The sequence below is a fragment of the Petaurus breviceps genome, unplaced genomic scaffold, assembly GCF_028583685.1.
Source record: "Petaurus breviceps papuanus isolate PSGF00001 unplaced genomic scaffold, PetGlider_PUasm1.0 90865, whole genome shotgun sequence".
Lineage (NCBI taxonomy): Eukaryota > Metazoa > Chordata > Mammalia > Diprotodontia > Petauridae > Petaurus > Petaurus breviceps.
The window spans coordinates 14,373,462-14,394,012 of NW_027187367.1; the positions used below are offsets into that span (position 1 = coordinate 14,373,462).

General features: G+C 40.2%; 2 protein-coding genes across 5 annotated transcripts in view; one reads left to right on the plus strand and one right to left on the minus strand.

Annotated features, from left to right (window-relative positions):
• The window catches only part of BTBD9 (BTB domain containing 9), a 503,538-nt gene extending 486,962 nt beyond the window's left edge, over positions 1 to 16,576 (minus strand). For 2 of the 4 annotated variants that reach the window (XM_069073607.1, XM_069073606.1), the window contains exon 1: positions 16,420 to 16,576. The gene's annotated coding sequence lies outside the window, so the exon portion shown is untranslated. Of the gene's footprint in view, positions 1 to 16,014; positions 16,398 to 16,419 lie in introns of those variants that run through there. The other 2 variants (XM_069073605.1, XM_069073604.1) reach the window with 2 other exon arrangements.
• Positions 15,739 to 18,032, plus strand: LOC138150228 (nascent polypeptide-associated complex subunit alpha, muscle-specific form-like). The gene is made up of 2 exons (XM_069073662.1): positions 15,739 to 15,957; positions 16,280 to 18,032. The coding sequence occupies exons 1-2, from the start codon at positions 15,739 to 15,741 to the stop codon at positions 17,234 to 17,236; spliced, it is 1,176 nt and encodes a 391-aa protein (XP_068929763.1). The 3' UTR covers positions 17,237 to 18,032.
• Positions 18,033 to 20,551: the final 2,519 nt, after the last annotated feature.

Below are 20,551 nucleotides of genomic sequence, written 5' to 3' on the forward strand. Positions count from 1 at the left end.
ATTTGTAATCTCTATAGGCATTGTGAATATGGCATTGCTGATACATTAACAAACTCCCATGTGGTTAAATCCTTCACCCTAGATTAGACCATTTCATGTACAGTGAAGCTTTCAGGTAACCAAGTCTGAGTTCCTTAAAGAAGATAACATTTACTACTCAGAGAAAGGCAGCAGCAAGACTGAATATAATACAAAACAGGACCCAAGCAAAATCTAGACATTGCCTCTAGAAATAGTAGAGTCTGGTTCTTACTCAAAGTCCAAATTCAAGAAGTAAAAATGGAAGATTAAATAAACAGACCAAAAAAAAAAAAAATGAGTAAAAGCGCCAGCCCCAGAGTCAGGAGGACACAAGTTTGATTCTGGCCTCAGACACTTAACACCCACACAAAAAAATCTAGCCATGTAACCTTGGGAAAGTTACTTAACCCCAAATGCCCTCCAAAAGGCAAAAAAAAAAAAACAAACCCACCTTCCACCATTAGACATTTATTATTGTAACAAGGATGATCAAGATACACTCAAGATACTGAAAAAAAAATTATCCCAAAACATTTATAAGAAAAGCTTCAAAGAAAATGAAAACTTGGACATAAAGTTCAACAAGAATTCTTGGAAAGAATGAAGTTATTTTTTTAAGATTTCTAAAAATAAAAGCATTAGAGGAAAAGAATTAGAAAAGAAATGAGAGCTATGAAGTAAAGACCTGGAAGATGGAGGAGTAGCTGATACAAGAGGTACAAAATCTAACCCAATAACAAACTTTAAAAATCAGAATGGATCAAATAGAAGATGATGACTCCATGAGAAAATAAAACAATATTAAAGCAAAGTCAAAAGATTGAGAAAAAGAAGAAGAAAATGCAAGGTTATCTCGGAGCAAAAACAAATTAGCTTTTAATTTAAAAAAAAAAATAAAGGATCAAGGGGAAATAATCTAAGAATCACTGGACTACCAGAAAGTAATTAACAAAAAAATAGTCTCAACATAATATTTCAAGGAATCAAAAAAGAAAACTGCCTGGATGTCTCAGAACCAGAGGGCAAAAAGCAGAAACTGAAAGATTCTACCAGTAACCTGAAAGATTCTCAGAAATGAAAGCTCTCAGAAACATTATGGCCAAAATTCAGAGTTTCCAGTTCAAAGAAAACATACTGCAAGCAGCCAATAAGAAAGAATTCAAGTACCAGGAGGTTACAATCAAGATCACCAATGATTTAGCAGCTACCACTATAAAGAAGCAGAGAGCGTAAAATATAGAAGTCAAGAGAAACATTGAAAGGCAAACAGAAACAAGCAATTAGAAAAAATTAAACAAGGATGAAATGTTTAGATTTTAACTGAGGAAGATGATACAGATGTCCCTTTAGAATCCTAACATCATAAAACACTGCTGTTGTTCAATTGCTTCAGTCATGTCTGACCCTTCATGATCCCATTTGGGGTTTTCTTGGCAAAGACACTGTTGTGGTTTGCCATTTCCTTCTCCAATTAGACATCATAGAGGGAATTAAATAAGACAGAAGGCCTGGGAGTGGTTGTTTTGAAATTCTTTTTTTTTTTTTTAGGTGAGAGCAAAAAAGAGTATCTACCAGGAGAAAGGCGGGGAGGATGAATGAGGGAAATCATCTCACATAATCAAGGTATCCTAATAAAAGAATATAAAGGAGTAGGGAAAGTAGGCTACACCTAAACTTCAGTTCCATCTAAAGTGGTCAAGGGCAGGGGAAGGATTCAGGAAGATCAGTCATGAGCAAAACAAATCCTAACCTCTGATGGTGAATTGTGAATAAATGTTTCAAAGAAAAGAAAAAAAGAATAAAAGCCTATGACTGGGCTCTGAGCAACAGAAAGAGGAGATGAGGTGAGAGACTAGAAGCAAATTATAGAAAGCATACATCTCTAGCACTGAGCATACTCCTTTTTCATTAGTAAGTCTATCCCTCTTTGTAGAGGAGGATGGAAGCAAAGAGGAAAAAGTTTAATAGAAACAGGATAGAGGGCAATACACAATTAATGATAATTGTGAATTTGAATAGTATAAAACCACTCATAAAATGAAAGATAATAAAATAGATTAGAAAGCAAAATCCAGCAATATATTTACAAGAAACACATTTAAAACATGAAGATTCTCACAGACTTATAAATATGAGCTGGATCAAAATCTATTGTGCTGCAACTGAAGAAAAAGACCATCTCAAACAAGGAATGACCAAAAAATGGATTTAATTAAAAGAAAGAATCTACATCATACTAAAAAGTACCAGAGAAAATGAATTTAAAACAATACTTAACATATAATGTACCAAATGGCACAGCATCTAAATACTTAAAAGCTAAATTATTTATAGGGGAGAAATAGATAATAAAATTATAATAGTGAGGAACTTAAATTTACCCCTTTCAGAACTAGACAAAAAAAAACAAAAAATAAACAATAAAAAAGTTAAGAACCTGAAAAGAATTTTTAAAATTTGAGTATGATAGGGCTCTGGTGATTACTGAAGGGGAATAAAAAGCAACATATAAATTAGAAACAACTGTGAAAGACTGAAGATCTCTGATCAATGCAGTGACCAACTGTGACTCCATTATACTGAGAAAACATAACTTAGCCTACTCCTAATAAAGGTGATAGACTCAAAGTGCAGGATGAGACTATATATTTTCTGAACATATACAATGCATGAATTTATTTTGCTTAACTATGTGTATTTGTTAATGTGATTTGTCATGGTTTTCTTTCAACAGAAAAAAATTGAAGAGAGAAAATAGATTTTTTTTGTTCATTGAGAAAAATAAATTTAGTTTTAAAAATGAAAAGAGAGATGAAAATTATTTTTAAGTAAGAAATAAGCATGATGGAGTTCATTTAAGATGTAGACATAAACAAGAGGCAGTATGTGAATAGTGGAGAGGGCACTAAAAAGAGACTCAAGAGATCTGGATTCTAGCTCAGGCTCTCCCAGCTACTAAGCTTTATGACTCTGGAAAAATCATTACTCTCTGAGGCTCAGTTTCACCTGAAAAAAAAGAAGTTTAAGTTCAACTAGATATCTTTAAAGTCTATTCCTATTCTTTTTTTTTTTTTAAGCAATTGGGGTTAAGTAATTTGCTCAAGGTTACACGGCCAGGTGTTTCTGGGTGGGTGCTAAGTATTGGAGCCCGGATTCGATCCCCAGGTCATCCCGACACTGGGGCCGGTGCTCTTACTCGCTGAGCCACCTGGCTGCCCCTAGTCTATTCCTATGCTTAATATTCTTTAATATAAATTATTTTAAGAGCCAAAAACAGGCTCTAGAAACTATGTTTTCTCAAGAAATAATTAATTTAACACACAAACACACAACTTTCTTTGTAATAGGGGAAAAATTCCAAGAAACAAGCTTCTAAGATTCTGTAAGTTCCTAGATAAAAGTATATAAAAATTAATGTCTTGCATTTTTTTTGAAAATTGTCCCATCTGGGGCGGCTAGGTGGTGCAGTGAATAGAGCACTGTCCCTGAAGTCAGGAGGACCTGAGTTCAAATCCAGCCTCATACACTTAATACACACACACACACACACACACAAAACTAGCCATGTGACCTTGGGCAAGTCACTTAACCCCAATTGCCCTCCAAAATGCAAAAAAAAAAGAAAAAGAAAATTTTCCCAACTGAGTTTTGTTGTGTTTTTTTACTAAAGACAGTAACAGGCTATATTATTATCCATTATCATAGATTATAAACAAATTCTAAAAGAGATTTTATTTCATTAAATATGAAAGGAAATAACTATTAATTTTAAAAAGTCTAGTTCTTACGATGAAGTATTTTCACTAACACAATACTTCTTCAAACATTTTATGCCTGGGGAAAATATTAGTCTGATGAACTAATTTGTTTAAAGACAGAACTCTTCTTTAAAAATCAGCTGCTGCTTCCATTTTGAAATCGTGTGTACATACACACACACATACATACACATATAAGATTTGAGATATGAAGAGTATACAGAACAACCACAAAAAACACTAGTCATCTCACCTAGATTACTGCCACACTCTTTGTTAAACTTCTAGTCACTATTTCAAAACAACTTCAATATGTCCTCTTTCATTGCTACTGCAGCAATAACCAATCATTGCTAAAGTTATACTATTTCCTCTGAGGCTTATCTTCGGTAACATTACTCCTTGACACACACGTGTGTATGTATGTTTTAATGTTACAGAAACTTTATATGCTAAAAACAAAATCACTGGACTTATCAAGTGATAAAATCTTAATTTTATATCATGGAGAAAGATTATTTCTCTACCAGACCCCCAATATCATTAACTGGGTCAGCAAAAATATACCTTTGAGTAAAATAAACAGGGTAGTTAGTTTCATAGGAACAATGTTCATCATCTTTAATATGCAACATGGCAACAGTAAGGAAACCAATCCTTAGTTAACACTACTAGCATTCAAGAGATAATAATTTTTAAAAAATTTTATATAGTGCTTACTGTGTGACAGTTTAACTGTGTTAAAGACTTTACAAATCTTATCTCATTTGATGCTCACAACAACCCTGGGAAGTAGATGCTATTACAGTCCTCCCCATCTTATAGATGAGGAAATTGAGTCAAATAGAGGCTAAGAGAATTAATTGCCCAGGGTCACACAGCTAGTGTATGAAGCTACGATTTGAACTCTGGTGATCTTGGCTCCTGGCCTGATGCCCTACGCACTGTGCCACCCAGCTGGCCATCTTACCTCTGAAGATCATATAACATTGCAGTGGGATTTTGCAACATAAGGTGAGGTATCCTTGTGTTGTAATGATGTCAAGATTACAACTCAGTTTCACAAACATTTAAGTGCCTACTAAGTGTAATTTAGCATAGTAGATAGAGGACCAGCTTTGGAGCCTGGAAGACCTCTTGCCTCTGACACATGCTTGTAAGTGTCAGCATAAGCTAGTCACTTAACAGCTTCGTGGTCCCAAGCAACACACTAAAAGTACAGGTTATAGATAATATTATATAGATAAGTTGTAGATCTGCACCGGAATTTCCCAAACTAATGAAATCATAGATCCCAAATAAAAACAAAAAGTGCCAAGCAATGCACTTGACAAAAAACAGGCCCCTTCTTTCAAGAAGCTGATATCCTACTGGGAAGATGCAAAACCAAAGGACTGAGCACAACTAGGGAAATGACGAGAACAGACTTCAGAGATGATTTGAGACTTGAAAGAAGAATAGTAACTGACATTTATAGTGTCTAAATTTAATAGTACTTCACAGGTATTACCTCATTTGAGCCTCACAACAAACCAATGAGGCAGGTAACTAACGGGTATTATCATCTACACTGCAAATAAGGAAACTCAGGCTCAGGAAGTAGCTTGCTCATCATCACACCATGTCAAAGGCAGGATTGGAATGCAAGTCTCCTTGATTCAAATTCTGCACTCAATGCACTACCTCTGACTAAGCTATTAATTCTATGAGGTGAAAATGAATAGGCCATTTATTCTAGACATAAGAAACACACAGAAGCAGGAAATGGAATGCTGAATTTAAAGGCCAAAAAATAAGCCTGTGTGGCTGAAACACTGAGTGCATGCACAAAGAGGAATATGAAATAAATCTAGAAAATCAAGCTGAAGCCAAATTGTGAAGGGCTCTAATGCCAGGCAGTGGAGTTTACATTCTTTACAAAAAGCAATCATTGAAGATTTATTAGCAGGAAGAGTAATGTTGTCAGATGTGTACCTTAGGAAGAGTATTCCACAGTTGTACGGAAGCTAAACTGAAGAGGGGTTAGATCAGAAGCAGGGAGACTACTACTGCAATAGCCCAGGTGAGAGTTAATTAGGACCTGAATTAGGTCAGATCTGAAAGATGCTGTGGAAGCAGACTCAAAAACACTTGGTGACTGATTGACATGGGATTGGAAGAGGAAAGTATAGAAACAAGCATTTATTAAGTGCTCATGGACTACTCAGAGGTGGCCAAAATGTCTTTTGTATAAGAATGGTCAGGATGATGTTATACAAAATATAGCTACATGAGGCAAACAGTAATAAGGTGTAATATATTAGCTTATAGACAATTATTCATGTTGAGGGAGCAGTTTGAAGTGATAATAAAATATTTAAATTATAAGGCCTGAAGTAGAGATTGTAGAAATAGTAATAAATTTGCCTCTTTCCTTTTTCTTCTTGTTCCTTTATCTGAATCACCATAAAAACAAATGTTATAAATTTTCCACCTAACAGCGGCAATACATATACTGTTCAGTTTCCAGTGGACCTGTGCTTGCACCCAGCAACAAACACCTAATGAGAGAAGAATACTGTGATATCTTGAAATATGAAAAGAAAAAAAAAAAACTAAAACCAGGAGTTGCTTACTACAAAATAGGAAAAAAAATATTCTACAATTTCACACAACACTCAAACCTGAAGAGATGGGGAGACAACTACTGAGAATTTGAAAAAAAAAATACTCTAGTACTAGGAATATGAAATGCTTTATATTCTTCAAATCAGGGAAGAGGGAAGGATATAAACTAGCTGATGAATTACAAAAAAATTGGGGCAGCTAGGTGGCGCAGTGAATAGAGCACCAGCCCTGAAGTCAGGAGGACCTGAGTTCAAATTCAGCCTCAGACACGTGACACATTTACTAGCCATGTGACTTTGGGCAAGTCACTTAACCCCAACTGCCCTCCAAAAAAGCAAAAAAAAAATTACAAAGAAGTTGCTAAGAATTCAGTGTTTAGAGATACAGGTTGCTATGAATTCAACCCAATAAATGACAGATATCTGATGTCACATGACCATAGTTACTTTGTGTTATCTGTTGGTGTTTGCAGATCCCACTTTTAAATTTATATGCTACTCCATGGGACATCACACACAATAAAATAAAACACTGCAAATATAGACTCCCATCTCCCAATATCCATCATCACTTTGTTTTCCCATATCTCATCACTTTGTTTTCTAAATATCTGATGTCAAAGAGAATATGACTCAGTAGAATATAAGGTCCTTGAGGAAAGTGATTATTTTTATTTTCGTCTTTGTATTGTCAGTGCCTGACACAAAGCAAATACCATGGATAAATGCTTGCTGAAAAGGTTCCTTTCCTATAACATTACTTGATACAAAGGTTTATAGCAATAATATAACAATAAGTCATGGTGACCCTCAATTCTAAGAGACTTGGCTAAATGACTGCCTTGATTAATTATATTAAAGGAGGATTAACATAAGCAATCAGCAAAAAAAAAAAAATTGATCACAAGTTTTGATGCTGATGATGCCAAAAAGTTTCAAGAAGTGGAAGATACAAATGGATATAAGAAATGATATTAGGGGCAGAGTCAAGATGGTGGAGTAGAAGCAGGACCTCCCTGCTGCTCCAGCTCCCACCTTCCCCAATCCATGTAAAAAGAGGACTCTAAACAAACTTTGGAGCTGCAGAACCCACAAAATGACACAGAGAAGCTAACCTCCCGCTGAGGACAGCCCAGCGGGCCAGCAGGAATCAGCCAGTGCAGCGCTCTGGCAGAGCCCAGCTCCACGCCAAGGCGTTAGCCCCAGGGCGGGCCTGACCAGCTGCCAGATGGAGGGACTCCAGATCAGCAGCAGCTGTAACCGTTTCCAGATTTATCAACACACAGATGCCAAAGACAAAGTGAAAGGTCAGTGCAGTCTGGACTTTGGGACCCAGTGAGTGGGAGTGCGTGATACTCGCCAGCACAGCCAGCCAGCGCCACGTGGCAGCTTCAGCTCCTGGCCTGTAGAGTGTAGGGGGACCAAGCACCAGTCTGAGGGGTAATCACTCTTGCTTTAACCTGCTTGGATCTAGATTGCAGTCTAGAGTAGAGATCCTGGAGTGTGTATCCAGCTTGCTAGAGCATGTGGAGACCTCAGAGAGGCCACCCATCTAATACCTCCGGCAGCTGAGAAAAGCCCAGAGTTTGGGATGAAAGTTCCCCTGTCTGGTGGCAGAGTCCTACTGTGGCAAAAAGCCCAGGGGTCAAGTGACTGAAGGGCAACGTGACCAGGCAAAGGAAACAAAACAGACAGAAGATTCCAACATTAGACTCCTTTTAGGGGACAAAAAGGAGCAAAGCATGGGAACAGGAGGAAGACAGTGAAGTCATAACTGCTGCACCAAAAGCTCCAAAGGAAAATACGAGCTGGTTACAGGCCATAGAGGACCTTAAGAAGCAGATAAGAGAAGTGGAATAAAAATTGGGAAGAGAAATGAGAACGATGCAAGAAAATTATGAAATGAGAGTCAACAGCCTAACTGAGGAAAATAACACTTTAAAAAACAGACTGACTCAAATGGCAAAAGAGGCTCAAAAAGGCAATGAGGAGAAGAATGCCTTAAAAAATCGAATTTGCCAGATGGAAAAAGAATCTCAAAAGCTCAATGAGGAGAATCATGGCTTCAGAATTAGACTGGAGCAAATGGAAGCTAATAACTTTATGAGAAATCAAGATGCTGTTAAACAGATCCAAACAAATGAAAGAATAGAAGGCAATGTGAAATATCTCATGGGAAAAACCACTGACCTGGAAAATAGATCCAGGAGAGATAATTTAAAAATTATTGGACTACCTGAAAGCCATGATCAAAGTAAGAACCTAGAAATCATCCTCCAGGAAGTTCTCAAAGAAAACTGCCCTGATGTTTTAGAACCAGAGGGCAAAATAGAGGTTGAAAGAATACACCGATCACCTCCTGAAAAAGATCCCCAAAAGAAAACTCCTAGGAATATTATAGCCAGGTTCTGGAATTCCCAGATTAAGGAGAGAATATTACAAGCAGCCAGGAAGAAACAATTTGAATATTGTGGAAACATAATCAGGATAACCCAGGATCTGGCAGCTTCTACACTGAGGGATCGAAGGGCTTGGAATATGATATTCCAGAGGGCAAAGAAGCTGGGATTAAAACCAAGAGTCACCTACCCAGCAAAACTGAGTATCATGTTTCAGAAAGAAATCATAAGGAACTTATCAAAGTTGAACTATTAACATTCCTACATGGGAAAACAATTGTAACTGATGAAACTTATCTCAGTAGTTGAAGGGAATAGAAATAAATAAATTTATATATATATATATATATGTATATATGTATGTATGTCTATATATGAGAGTATATGGGCATATGAATACATATGTGAATGTGTGTATATATGTTTACAGGTATACATAGATAGAGGGCACAAGACCAATTTAACAGGAAGGGATGATAAGGTGAAATTAAGAGGTGAGGGAGGAATATAATGAGAGGACATGGGGAGAGACAGAATGGGGTAAACTATCTCATACAGAAGAGGCAAGGAGAAATGGTTACAGTGGAGGGGAAGAATAGGAAGGCAAAAGGGAATGGGTCAACTTTATTCCCATTGAATTTGGCTTGAGGAGGGAATGAAATACACACTAAACAGGGTATCTCACCCTACAGGAGAGTAGGGGGGAAGGGGATAAGAGGGGGAATGATGGAAGGGAGGGCAAGCTGGGGGGGAGGGAAGTTGGAAGCACCCACTTTTGAAAAGGGACGGGATCAAAGTAGAGAATAGAACAAGTGGGAGGGGGATAGGAAGGAGGGAAATATAGTCAGTCTTTTACAATATATCTACTATGTTATTGTTTTGCATTAGCCATACATGTACATCCTATACTGAACTGCTTATATTCCCAGTAAGGGTGGGTGACAAGGGAGGAAGGGAATGAATATGGAATTCAAAGTTTTAAATTCAAATATGTATGTATATACATATGTGTGTGTGTATACTATTATCAATACTATTTTACATATAATTGGGAAATAAGATATACAGGCACTGGGGCATAGAGATCCACTGGAAAAGTCGAAAGGGGTATGGGAGAAAATATGGGAGAGAGCAGATTGGAGGAGGGGATATCCTGTGAGACTGATATTTTCAGGGGGTGGGTAGGGGAAAAACGGGGAGAAAATTTGTAACTCAAAAGCTGGCAGAAATGAATGCTGTAAATCGGAAGTTAATAAAGCATTTAAAAAAAAAATGACAACCTGATCCAGTTGGCACAAGGTGCTATGGGAAGCCTTTGGGCCTCCCACTATTGAGCTTGTAAAGAGGACCCAACTCGGGGCAGCTCAGTGGCGAAGTGAGTAAAGCGTCAGCCCCAGAGTCAGGAGGACCCGAGTTCGCTTCTGGCCTCAGACACTTAACACCCACACAAAATAACTAGCCATGTCACCTTGGCAAGTTACTTAACCCCAATTGCCCTCCAAAAAGCAAAAAAAAAAAAAAAAAAAGAGGACCTAACTCCTTGTCCTTGGCTATTCACTGACAGTCTATGTGCCTCACAGTGTTACTGACATTTTACCCAGTCTAAGGCTCAAGTCTCTTCCCACCAGTGGGTGTCCATTTATGAGGTAAACCTTTTGTCTGACTCTAATCTCTCCATTCAGCACTATAATATCTTAAATCCATCCACTCTCCTCTTGGATCCCCTGAAAAATGATGAGTTACTGCAGTTACTTTAAGGTAACCAAGGTCACGGATTACCCATAGCCTGACCTCAAAGACATTCACTTGGAGGAGTCCAATCTCACATTGTTCACAGATGAAAAAGAAGTACAAGTGCCTGAGGGAGTGGTTGTGCTTTCTGTAGCTGTTGAGTAGGAGGCTTCACTGTCTGATGGACTTGGGGCATAGAAAGCCAATGTGGTGGTGCTGACCAGAGTATACCAGTTGGCCAAGGGACTCCAAGTGAACATTTACACTGATTCCAAATACACCTTTGGAGTCTCACACCACTGGCACCTTGTGGAAGCAATGTGGCTTCATCACCACAAATAATAAGCCAATACTAACCAAATTTTCCAAGCTATATTGCTTTACAAGGTCATTACCATGATGTATTGCCTGGGTCCTTAAGAGCCCCTAACGCACTGTTTATACTCTCTGGATAGCCCATCTACTAACTATTCTTCCTCAGAGAAGTTGAAATTGATATGTGGAGGACCAGACACAAAGCCATTCTCTGAGATGGACTGTAGATCATGCCAGATAGGTACCCCATTACACCTAAAAGATTACTGCACCTCCTTTGCCAACAATTCTGTGCCTAGAGACATATGGGAAATGAGGCCCACCTACTGATCACCATTTGCCCCCAGTGTTTATGTAGAGGCCCATCATGTGGTCTCTAGCTGCCTTCTTTGTCAACAATTTAATTCCTCACAGAAGAAAACTATGAAAAAATTTGGGGAGGAAGTGAGTAACCTTACCATTTGAATACCTGTAGACTAACTTTATTGAATTGTCAAAGTTTGTGGGCTACAGATAGGTTTGGGTGTAGAAAGACCAACAGAAACATTGGGTAGAGAAGCCTTTCTAAACCACGGCAAACATAGTATATCAAGGTGTCTGACAAAGGATTAATATCAAGATTTGCACTACCATGTACTACTGACTGTGACCAAAGGCCACACTACTGTAGAATTAACTCAACTCTCCAAGTGTTTTGGGATAACCTTGAGTATACACTCCCTTATCACCCACAAATGTCAGAGGGAGTTGAGTGACTAAATATGGAAATTAAGACCCTTTTGGGAAAACTATTCCAGGAAAGAAACACAGTTAAAATGGTGTCTGGTACTTCCCCTTGTGTTGTTCCCACTCAGAAATCTCAGTAGGCAGGAATGCCGATTATCACGTTTTGAAATTCTGTTCAATAGGCCACTGGGGCTGGACCCTCACAGTCACAGAGGAAGAAAGTCTGATAAGATATATGATCTTTGTATCTAATTCCATTTCACAGGAATGGAAGGAGGTGCCATTGATACAAACTCTGCTTTTGGAAGTTACAGTACATTCATTTGAGTCAGGAAACTATGTGTGGATACAAAACTTCAGGAAGACATCCAGTCTCCATTCTTTCTGGGATGGACCTTTTCAGGTCCTGCTGACCTGAAATATTTCCATCAAGGCTGCCAAGCAGATGACCTGGAAATATCACTTCCATGGGAGGCCTACAGTGATTGACTTCAGCCCAGCTGAAGAAGTAAGCCCTGATCAGCTCCTGGACCCAGCTCAGTTGAGAAAGGACCCCAACACCAATCAGTGGTCTCTGGCCACTTGTTTAACGTTTGACCCTATTAATTATGACCTAACCTCACCTATTAATCTACCACAAATTTATTTTTGGCACTTTATGCCCTGCTTTGAGACCTTGGGAAGAGAAACAGAAGAGCCCACTTATGTGCATCAGATATACCATGCCAGCCATGCCTTTATAACTGAACCAACTGCTAGATATGAACACATACCCCTTCATCCTTAAAAGAAAATATACCCCAGTAGGCATTATGTCAAACATCCAAGGCTTGTGTGGATTATTCTTTTGCAATCAATGAGGCAAACTTAAATACAACACCAAATTCTACAGCCATGGAATGGAAAAATGAGTCCTCCCACTTATTCACTTTCAATTGAGAAAAGATCACTCATCTTTTGCAGATTTTTGCCCACTAATCTTTTACTTACAACATATTGTCAGGCCACTGGTTCTGTGTTATGAGCAAGACAGGACACAAGGTTAGGAAATGGATGGCAAATGGAATAAAATTATACATCCCTGAAATTAAATGTGACTATTTTCAGGAAGGGAAGTGGTTCTGAGAATTTTCCTTAAGCCAGGGGCCAGGTACACAATAGCAGATTTTTTAGGATAGCCCCACAACAGGGATTTTATTTCCTATGTAACAAAAAAACACATTACCACCTCCCTTCAAATTGTCAGGAAGAAGCAGGTTTTGGAGGGTACTCTCTGGTGTCTAGCCCACACCTACCTGACCTCCTAGCATACCTTTGTGAAGTAAGCGTGCTGCCATCCAAGTTTCTGTTACACTTTCACCTTTAGTAAGAGAATCTTTTTTCCCATTATATTGCCAGCGTAGAGGTAAATAAAACAAACAAATCTTTGCAAGTATTTGTTAATGAATCCATAGGGACAGTGGAGGAGCTTAATATGTGGCCTTATAAAACAGGCTAGCTCTAGATTTTCTCCCAGCAGAGGGGAGGTGTGTGTACTCTCGAAGGTCAGGGGATATACATTCTCATAGATCAGAAGTGCTACACTAGATTCCTGACAACTTTAATGACTTCATACCATATGGACTCTGTTCAGAAAGCCTGAAACAAGTTCTAGAAGGATAGTGAGGAACCTTAATCCCCATGGGAATAGCTAGCCTTTTGGTTCCCCAATATCTTATGGCTTTAGTATCTATCTGTGGGGTTTTTCTTGTATTTCCTCATAGAGATTATATGTTGCTTGTGTTTACTGTGCCTCCCTTGGTGCAAAGAACTGGTTCCCAAGCCAACTCCCAAATTAATAGCAATAGATGATGTAGTTGAGGATAGAGTGATAGGTCTGATTGTGGTGCTGCGCCATGAGTATGGTTACAACCAAAGAGGGAACTGTGCAAAGTCAGTCACTTATGAAGAATTAGTCTGAGTGACCACCATGTTTAAACCTTGCTTAGACTCTGAGTACATGCACAGTCCAAAGAAGATGGTGACACAGAAATAACCCCTGCATATGCACACTTATGTACTAGGGAGGAACTGAGGAAGTACATAACACATATCCTCACAATATATGTACCAATCAATTTACTTTTGCCTTTTTATGGAAGTTTTATTCCTGTCTATAAAAGCTCTCAAAAATTTGAAATCCACAGTCAACTGCGTGCTGCCTTGGTGTACTAATAAATTACTTTTACCTTTCTTTTCCTGAGTTTGCCTTATTGACGAGGGCAAGGCCTAAACCAAGATTTCTTTTAATAGAGCCACTGGAGTTGAATGAATAGTGGAGTGTGACATGGTCAGATCTGTGCCTAAGGAAAATAACTTTGGCAGGTAAAAGATGAGACAGAGTGGTGAAAGATTTAAGGAAGGGAGACTAAGAAGCTATTGCAACAGTCTAGGTAAGAATGAGGGCCTGGACATGAGATGTGAGTGGAATATATGAATGGAGTGGAGATAGATGTAAGGGATGATCAGAAGGTAAAAAAAACAAATCTGTTCACTGAAATTATATAGAGGGGAGCGAAAGTAAGGAATCAAAAATCATATCAAACCTGGGTTTGTAGCCTTGGTACAATGTCTGATTCCTTACTTTCTGGGAGAGGAGAATGGTGGTTTTGCCAGAAGTAGGGAAGTATGGAAGAAGGGTGGGTTTGGAGAGAAAGTTGTTGAGTTTGCAATGTCTACTGGATATCCAGTTAGAAATGTCCAATAGAAAACTGGTGATCAAGGACTGAAATTCAGAAGAGATCATGGGAGGATAGAGATTTGAGAGTCATCTGCATTCAGATACTAGTTAAAACAAAGGAAGCTAATGGGGTCATCAAAAGAATATACAAAGAAAAACCTACAACAGAACCTTGGGCAGCACTCACAAATAAAGAGTATATGATATGGATGATAATTCAGCAAAGGAGACTGAGAATGAGAAGCCAGGACAAGATGGGGAGGCAAAATTATAAAGTTTTTCCAAGGACTTTGACAGAGAATGAGAGAATACTGGATGGGAATGGATATAGGATGATATTAAGGGTCTGTGAAGGTATGATGATGACTTTTTTTTCTCTTTGCTTTTTTGGAGGGGGGAAGACAGGGCGATTGCAGTTAAGTGACTTGCCCAAGGTCCCATGACCAATCAGTGTTAAGTGTCAAGGACTGATTTGAACTCAGGTCCTCCTGACTCCAGGGCCCTTGCTCTATTCACTGAGCCACTAGCCAACCCATGGTGATGACTTTTAAGACCATGGAAGACTTGGCAAAGTGTTGAGACTTCAAGGATTTTTAGATATGACACTTTCATTTTCAGTCAATAGAGAAGCATAGCATATTAAATTTCAGACTCTAACAGAGGGCTTTTTTTAGTTTGGTTATCTTTTTATTTGATCTCTTCTTGATCAAAAGGAGAGTACAAATGCCTGCCTTTTCCTCTAGCTCTAATTACTAGATTGTTATGTAGCCTAGACAGAGAGTACTGGTCTTAGAATCGCAAAGACCTAAGTTTGCATCCTGCCTCAGACTCTTAGCAACTATCATTTAAACTATCCCAGACTCAGTTTTCTCATAGGCAAAATGGAGATAATAAATTAACACTTCACAGGGTTACTATTAAAATCAAATGATGTAATACAAGTTAAGTGCTTTGCAACCTAAACTCACTTACAGAGGGCATCTATCCGAAGTCTTAGTAAGTTTCAGTAGCTATATAAATGTTAATTGCATATTAGATATTATTGTTACTTCAGCACTCCCTTGTTTAGAGATAATTGTAAAGCATTTAGCATAGTACCTGGTACATAGTAAATCCCATATAAATGTTAGCTAAATACAACAGATGTCAATCTCCTCACTCTATCGTATCAAAAACAATTTAAGAGAATGCCAAAACTAGGACATTGGTCTAACGATGCGTTGCAACTTTAGATGCAAATTTGTCCAAAAACTAGTCTCCCTCTTCACAGAAAACGTAGGAAACCTGATTCTTTCCTTTGAGGTCCAGTAAATAAACAATACTTGCTACAACGCTAGGGGCAAGAAACCTCTCATACTTCTCAGGACCTGGAAGTCAACAGTATGGCAGGACTATAGCAGAAACACCAGGAAAAGTGAGTGTCTGATGGAAACAAACAGCTGAAGAAGTCAGCAGGCTTGCAAATGCAAAGACCGAAGAATAACTACGACAGCGCACAGGCGTTTTATTGTAGACACGACGCAAAGTTGGAAACCCTAAGTCAACAGGTTGGCGGCCCAAACCTACACCACTATCTCCCTCTGCAAGACGTGGGTGTGCCTGAGGACATGACACACCAGGCTGTGATTTTATTAGAGCTCTTCTCCAACGGGGGAGCTACAGGAAAGAAGGCTCCGGGAACGGCCAGGCGCTCATGACAACGTCCTCCCCCAAATCCCGCCCCCGGCCTCTGTGGTCACCTCCTTTCTAGCCTGGGGAAGCAGCGGTCAGGAGGGATCCCAGGTCCTTGGGCCTTTCATCTCTAACTTTTCCGCTCCTGGAGGGTCTCCTGGAATCCTCTCAAGCCCTCCCCCTTCCTCCCCACGCACACTTTCTCTGAGCTCGTCCCAAAAAAACACAAGCTTTTCCCAGCCTCAGCAAGCCACCGGCGCCACAAGAGGAAACTGACCCTCGCGGGCCCCCGTTCAGAACTTCCGTCCCCTCTGTCTCCCCCCGCCCCCGGAGGGAGTCAGCTTGAGGGGGTGTGAGGCTGAGCGCGGAGCAGGCTGGGGTGCGCGTCCACGAGACCCGGGCCCGCGCAGCAGGTGCGACCGACCGGGTCCCTGCCCTCCCTTGAGGGGGCCCCCTCCCCCCAGGACTCTCACCCCGACAACGTTTCCCAGAGTCGCAATCACTACGGCCGCCGCCTCTTCCGACCACTTGGCTCCCCGGTCGCCGCCGCCGCCACAGCTGCCGCCGCTGCGTTCGTCGTCGTCGTCGTCGTCGTCGTCGTCGTCGTCGCCGGCGCCGCCGCCGCCGCGGCGCGCGCCCGCTCCCACGCACAGCTCCGTGGCCGCGCCCGCGCCAGCTGCGCGCTGGCGTCACTTAGCAACTGCTAGAGGCCCAGCGCAGCCGAGCGTCGTCTTAGGTTCCAGAGCGGCGGAGGCCGAGCTGTTCGTTCCCAGAGGTGGCTGTGGGGCTCCAGCCGTTCCCTGCCTCCCGGCGCTTGTGCCCTTAAGGCCCCGGGATGAGTCCAGACCCCTCTCCCCGGGGACGTGGCTGACAAGGCCGCCCTGCCTATACGTCACCTTACGTCACTGTATGTCGTCACCGATTCTCCAACACGTCACTGTTGGAGCTGGGGAAGATAGAGGGGGCTGCCTGGGGCTGCTTGGCCGGCGACCGGCCCCTACTCCGTCAGGAAAGCCTTTGGGTGAAGAAGGTGATAAGTGGTGTTGGGGCAGAGATGAAAGAACCTTGAACTGGGGGATTCAGAGGACAAGGTCAAGAACATCCGACTTTTGGGGGGGGATCCCTCCTCTCGTTCTTGAGGTGGTGGGGGAGAGGCTTGAGAGGTCGGACTGGGGGATGACAAAAACTTCCCCAGAGGTGCTGTGGTGCCAGTCCTGGAGGGCTTTCCAGAGGAAGATTTTTGAGAAGGGAATCAAAAGACCAAGATGGACCCCAAGAACCCCTGATTGAAGGTTACGTTGAAGTACCGTTGGGTAACTCAATACAAATCTACATTCTTTGGGACGAAGAATGCTGCCAGACTTGTCTTTGCTAGTGGCTGATTTCACTGGTTTCCTTCCCACTTTTTGTAAGCCCTATGTAATAGTGGAGATTGTCTCTACTTTCTGAGAAGTCCTGAACTAATAGGTGGTCATCTAGGAGTATTATAATGTCATTCAAAAGGAGAATACATATACATGAGAAAAATACTGTGTGAAAACTGAACAAATAGTATAGTATTCAGGGACTGAAGAGGACACAGAAAAAGAGTGGTCATAATCAGATGAGTTTAATTTGGGAAGATTTCCTAAAGAAAGTGATTTTCAGTTTCTCATGAATCTCCAGCCAACCCAGATGGATTTCTCACTTGTATCATTGAGTCCTTTAGGTCTGGTACTGTTAGAGTTCTCCCACTCCAGGAGTGGGGCACAATGTTGGTTCAACACCACCAAAAAAATTTCATTCAATTAGAATCTACACACCTATTCACTAAGCCCAAGAGGGGGAAGCAGTAGTGCTTCTCTATAAAAGAATGGATACCCAAGACCTTTTACTGAGTTGTCTTTTATAGTCACCTCAGGTCAGTCCCTAAAATTGGTTTCCCCAACACATATTTACTCTGATCATCTTATCCTATTTCATTGCCTCTATAACCACCCACCTATATTTATTTTTAATCCTTTTCTATTGAAGAAATATGTATATCTTCGGTAGAAAAATGTTCTAAAATTGTGTTCTATACAATTTGAATAAAGTTTTTTTTGTGGATTTGTTTTTTTTTTTCTCCTATCTTGTTCTAAGGAATTCTGCCCAGTATTTTTCCTTTCCAGACACTAATGGCTTGTCAGCAGTTATTTACTTGCCCAATAGCCCTCCCCCGAAAAAATTGCAATAATTAGAAATAGCAAGCAGTAAGTCTTTTTTTTTTTTTTGCCTTTGGTGCCAGCATTAGCATGTTATTTTTATAATTATAAAATTTTTGTTTTTCTGTCATGTCCAATTCTTCGTGGCCCAATTTCAGGTTTTCTTGGCAAAGATACTGGAGTAGTTTACCACTTCCTTCTGCAGCCCATTTTATAAATGAGAAACTGAGGTAATGACTTGTCCAGTCACACAGCTAGTAAATATCTAAGGCCAGATTTAAGCTCAGGAAGAGTCTTTCTGACTCCAGGTCTAGCACTCTATTTACTGTGCCACCTAGCTGCTCTATAATTATAAAATACCATTCTAATTAAATAAAATGTGCATTCTGCATGTAGTTATTTTTGCAAAATGTAGTGTATTTCATATTAGCATTCCCCACCTTCTCCATTATCATAGATCTGAGTTTTTCATAGACAGTTCCGCTTATGTCCAGCTTCTCCCTTGTCATTGACTTTGGGAAGTAAGAGGAATTTGACTTGAATATAGTTGCTTGCTCATCAAAATAGTTTTCACTTTGGCCCTGAGCATTTATCATGTCCTGGACTCCTCCCTGGCACCCCACATAATCCAATCAATCAGTTGCCAGATTTTCCCTTTTCTACCTCCACAGCATCTCTCTAATCAAGCCCCATGTCCATTCACAAAGCTAATACTTTGGTTCTGACCTCATTACCTCTTGCAAGGCCCCCCTGCCTTTTATTTTTTTAAAGCAATCGGGGTTAAGTAACTTGCTCAAGGTTACATGGCCAGTTATTTTTGTGTGGGTGCCAAGTATCTGAGGCCTGAACCAATCCCAGGTCTCCTGACGACGCTGGGGCCTAAGCTCTTACTCAAGGCTCCCTTTTTGACCTCTCTACTTTAAATTTCTTCTTTACTCCAGACCATACTTCCCACAGATGCCAAAATGATTTTTCTTAAGCATAGATCTGATAATGTTGCACCCCTACTAATCTGTGTGGCTACCCATTGCATCTATAATAAAATATAAACTCCCTCTTTATATTTTAAAGCCGTATATAACCTGGCCCTGACCTGTCTTCCCAGCCTCACTGTCCATTATTCCCTCTTCACACCCTGCAAACTGGAATCTACTCCATCTTCACCTCTTCTTCACAAAATCCATCTCTTCCTTCAGGACACTGTTGAAGCACCACCTTCTACATGAAGTGCTTCCTAATGACCCCAGATGACAGTGCCCTTACTCCCAAACCACCTTTTATTACTTGTCATCTAGTAATATTATTTTTATATTCTGTATGTTTGTATATGTACTTTACTCCCTCATTAGAATTTAGGTATTTAGAATTTAGATATTAGTTTGTTTAGGTATTATTTCATTCTGTGTATTTTTGCCCCCAGTGACTGGCACATAGTGAGCACTAAATAAATACTTGATTGATTGATAAATGCTTATGATACCTACATAGATATTTTCTACCTATTCTTCCATTTGTTGGTGTGTGGGATTGGCAGCATGTGCCATCTGACATTGATAAGAATCTACTATTTTCATAAGTTCTTCTAAGACTTTAAGAGAGATAAGGTTAGAACAGTATTTTAATTCTTCTTGAAAAGACTTTTTGTTCTTTTAGAACCTCAGAATTGGAAAGATATATGGGCATCCAAATTATCATGGCTGGCCCACCTGGCACCAAGGAGACTTTGGTGCCTGTTGGAGAAGAGCATACTAGCCCCTGGAATAAAAGGACATAACCATCTAGAAAGTAGCTTAATTTGGGACAAAGTATCTCTTCTTTGCCACTCCCTTCATTTTGGCTTCTTATATTTAGACTGAAATCTTTGGCTGTGAACTCCAGTGAACTCTACCCTTCACCTCTGCACCAACCATCATAGGATCATTGACTTAAACATAGAGGCCTGTGTATCCAACCCCCTCATTTACAGCTGAGGCACTAAGAAGTTAAATTACTTGCTCAGGATCACATGGTTAATGTGTCTAAGACAGGATTTGAATCCAGGTCTTCCATCTACCTTGTCTATATCTTGTATGTACTTAATTGTTTGTGTGCATTCTTATTAGAATGTGACCTCTTGTAATGGTAATAGGTATTTGAAGAGCTTCCCTGCCCCCAGTAGGTCAAATGTAATCACATGGAGCCTGTGGTGGGAGGAGTTTGCTGACCAGGTAGAGCAGGAAGGGGTGAAGCAGAACTGAGAGGAAGCTGGGAGTCAAAGCAGTTAGAGCTGGGGGAGATAGAGGACACAGGCAAGAAGACAGCTAGGCTTGTGAGTGTTTGTGGGAATGATTTGGGGTGGTGTGGCTTCCTGTTGTGTTATGGTATATTAACTTCTTTGTTACTATGATGGATTTCAGTTTTCTGGTGTTGAGATTTGACTTTC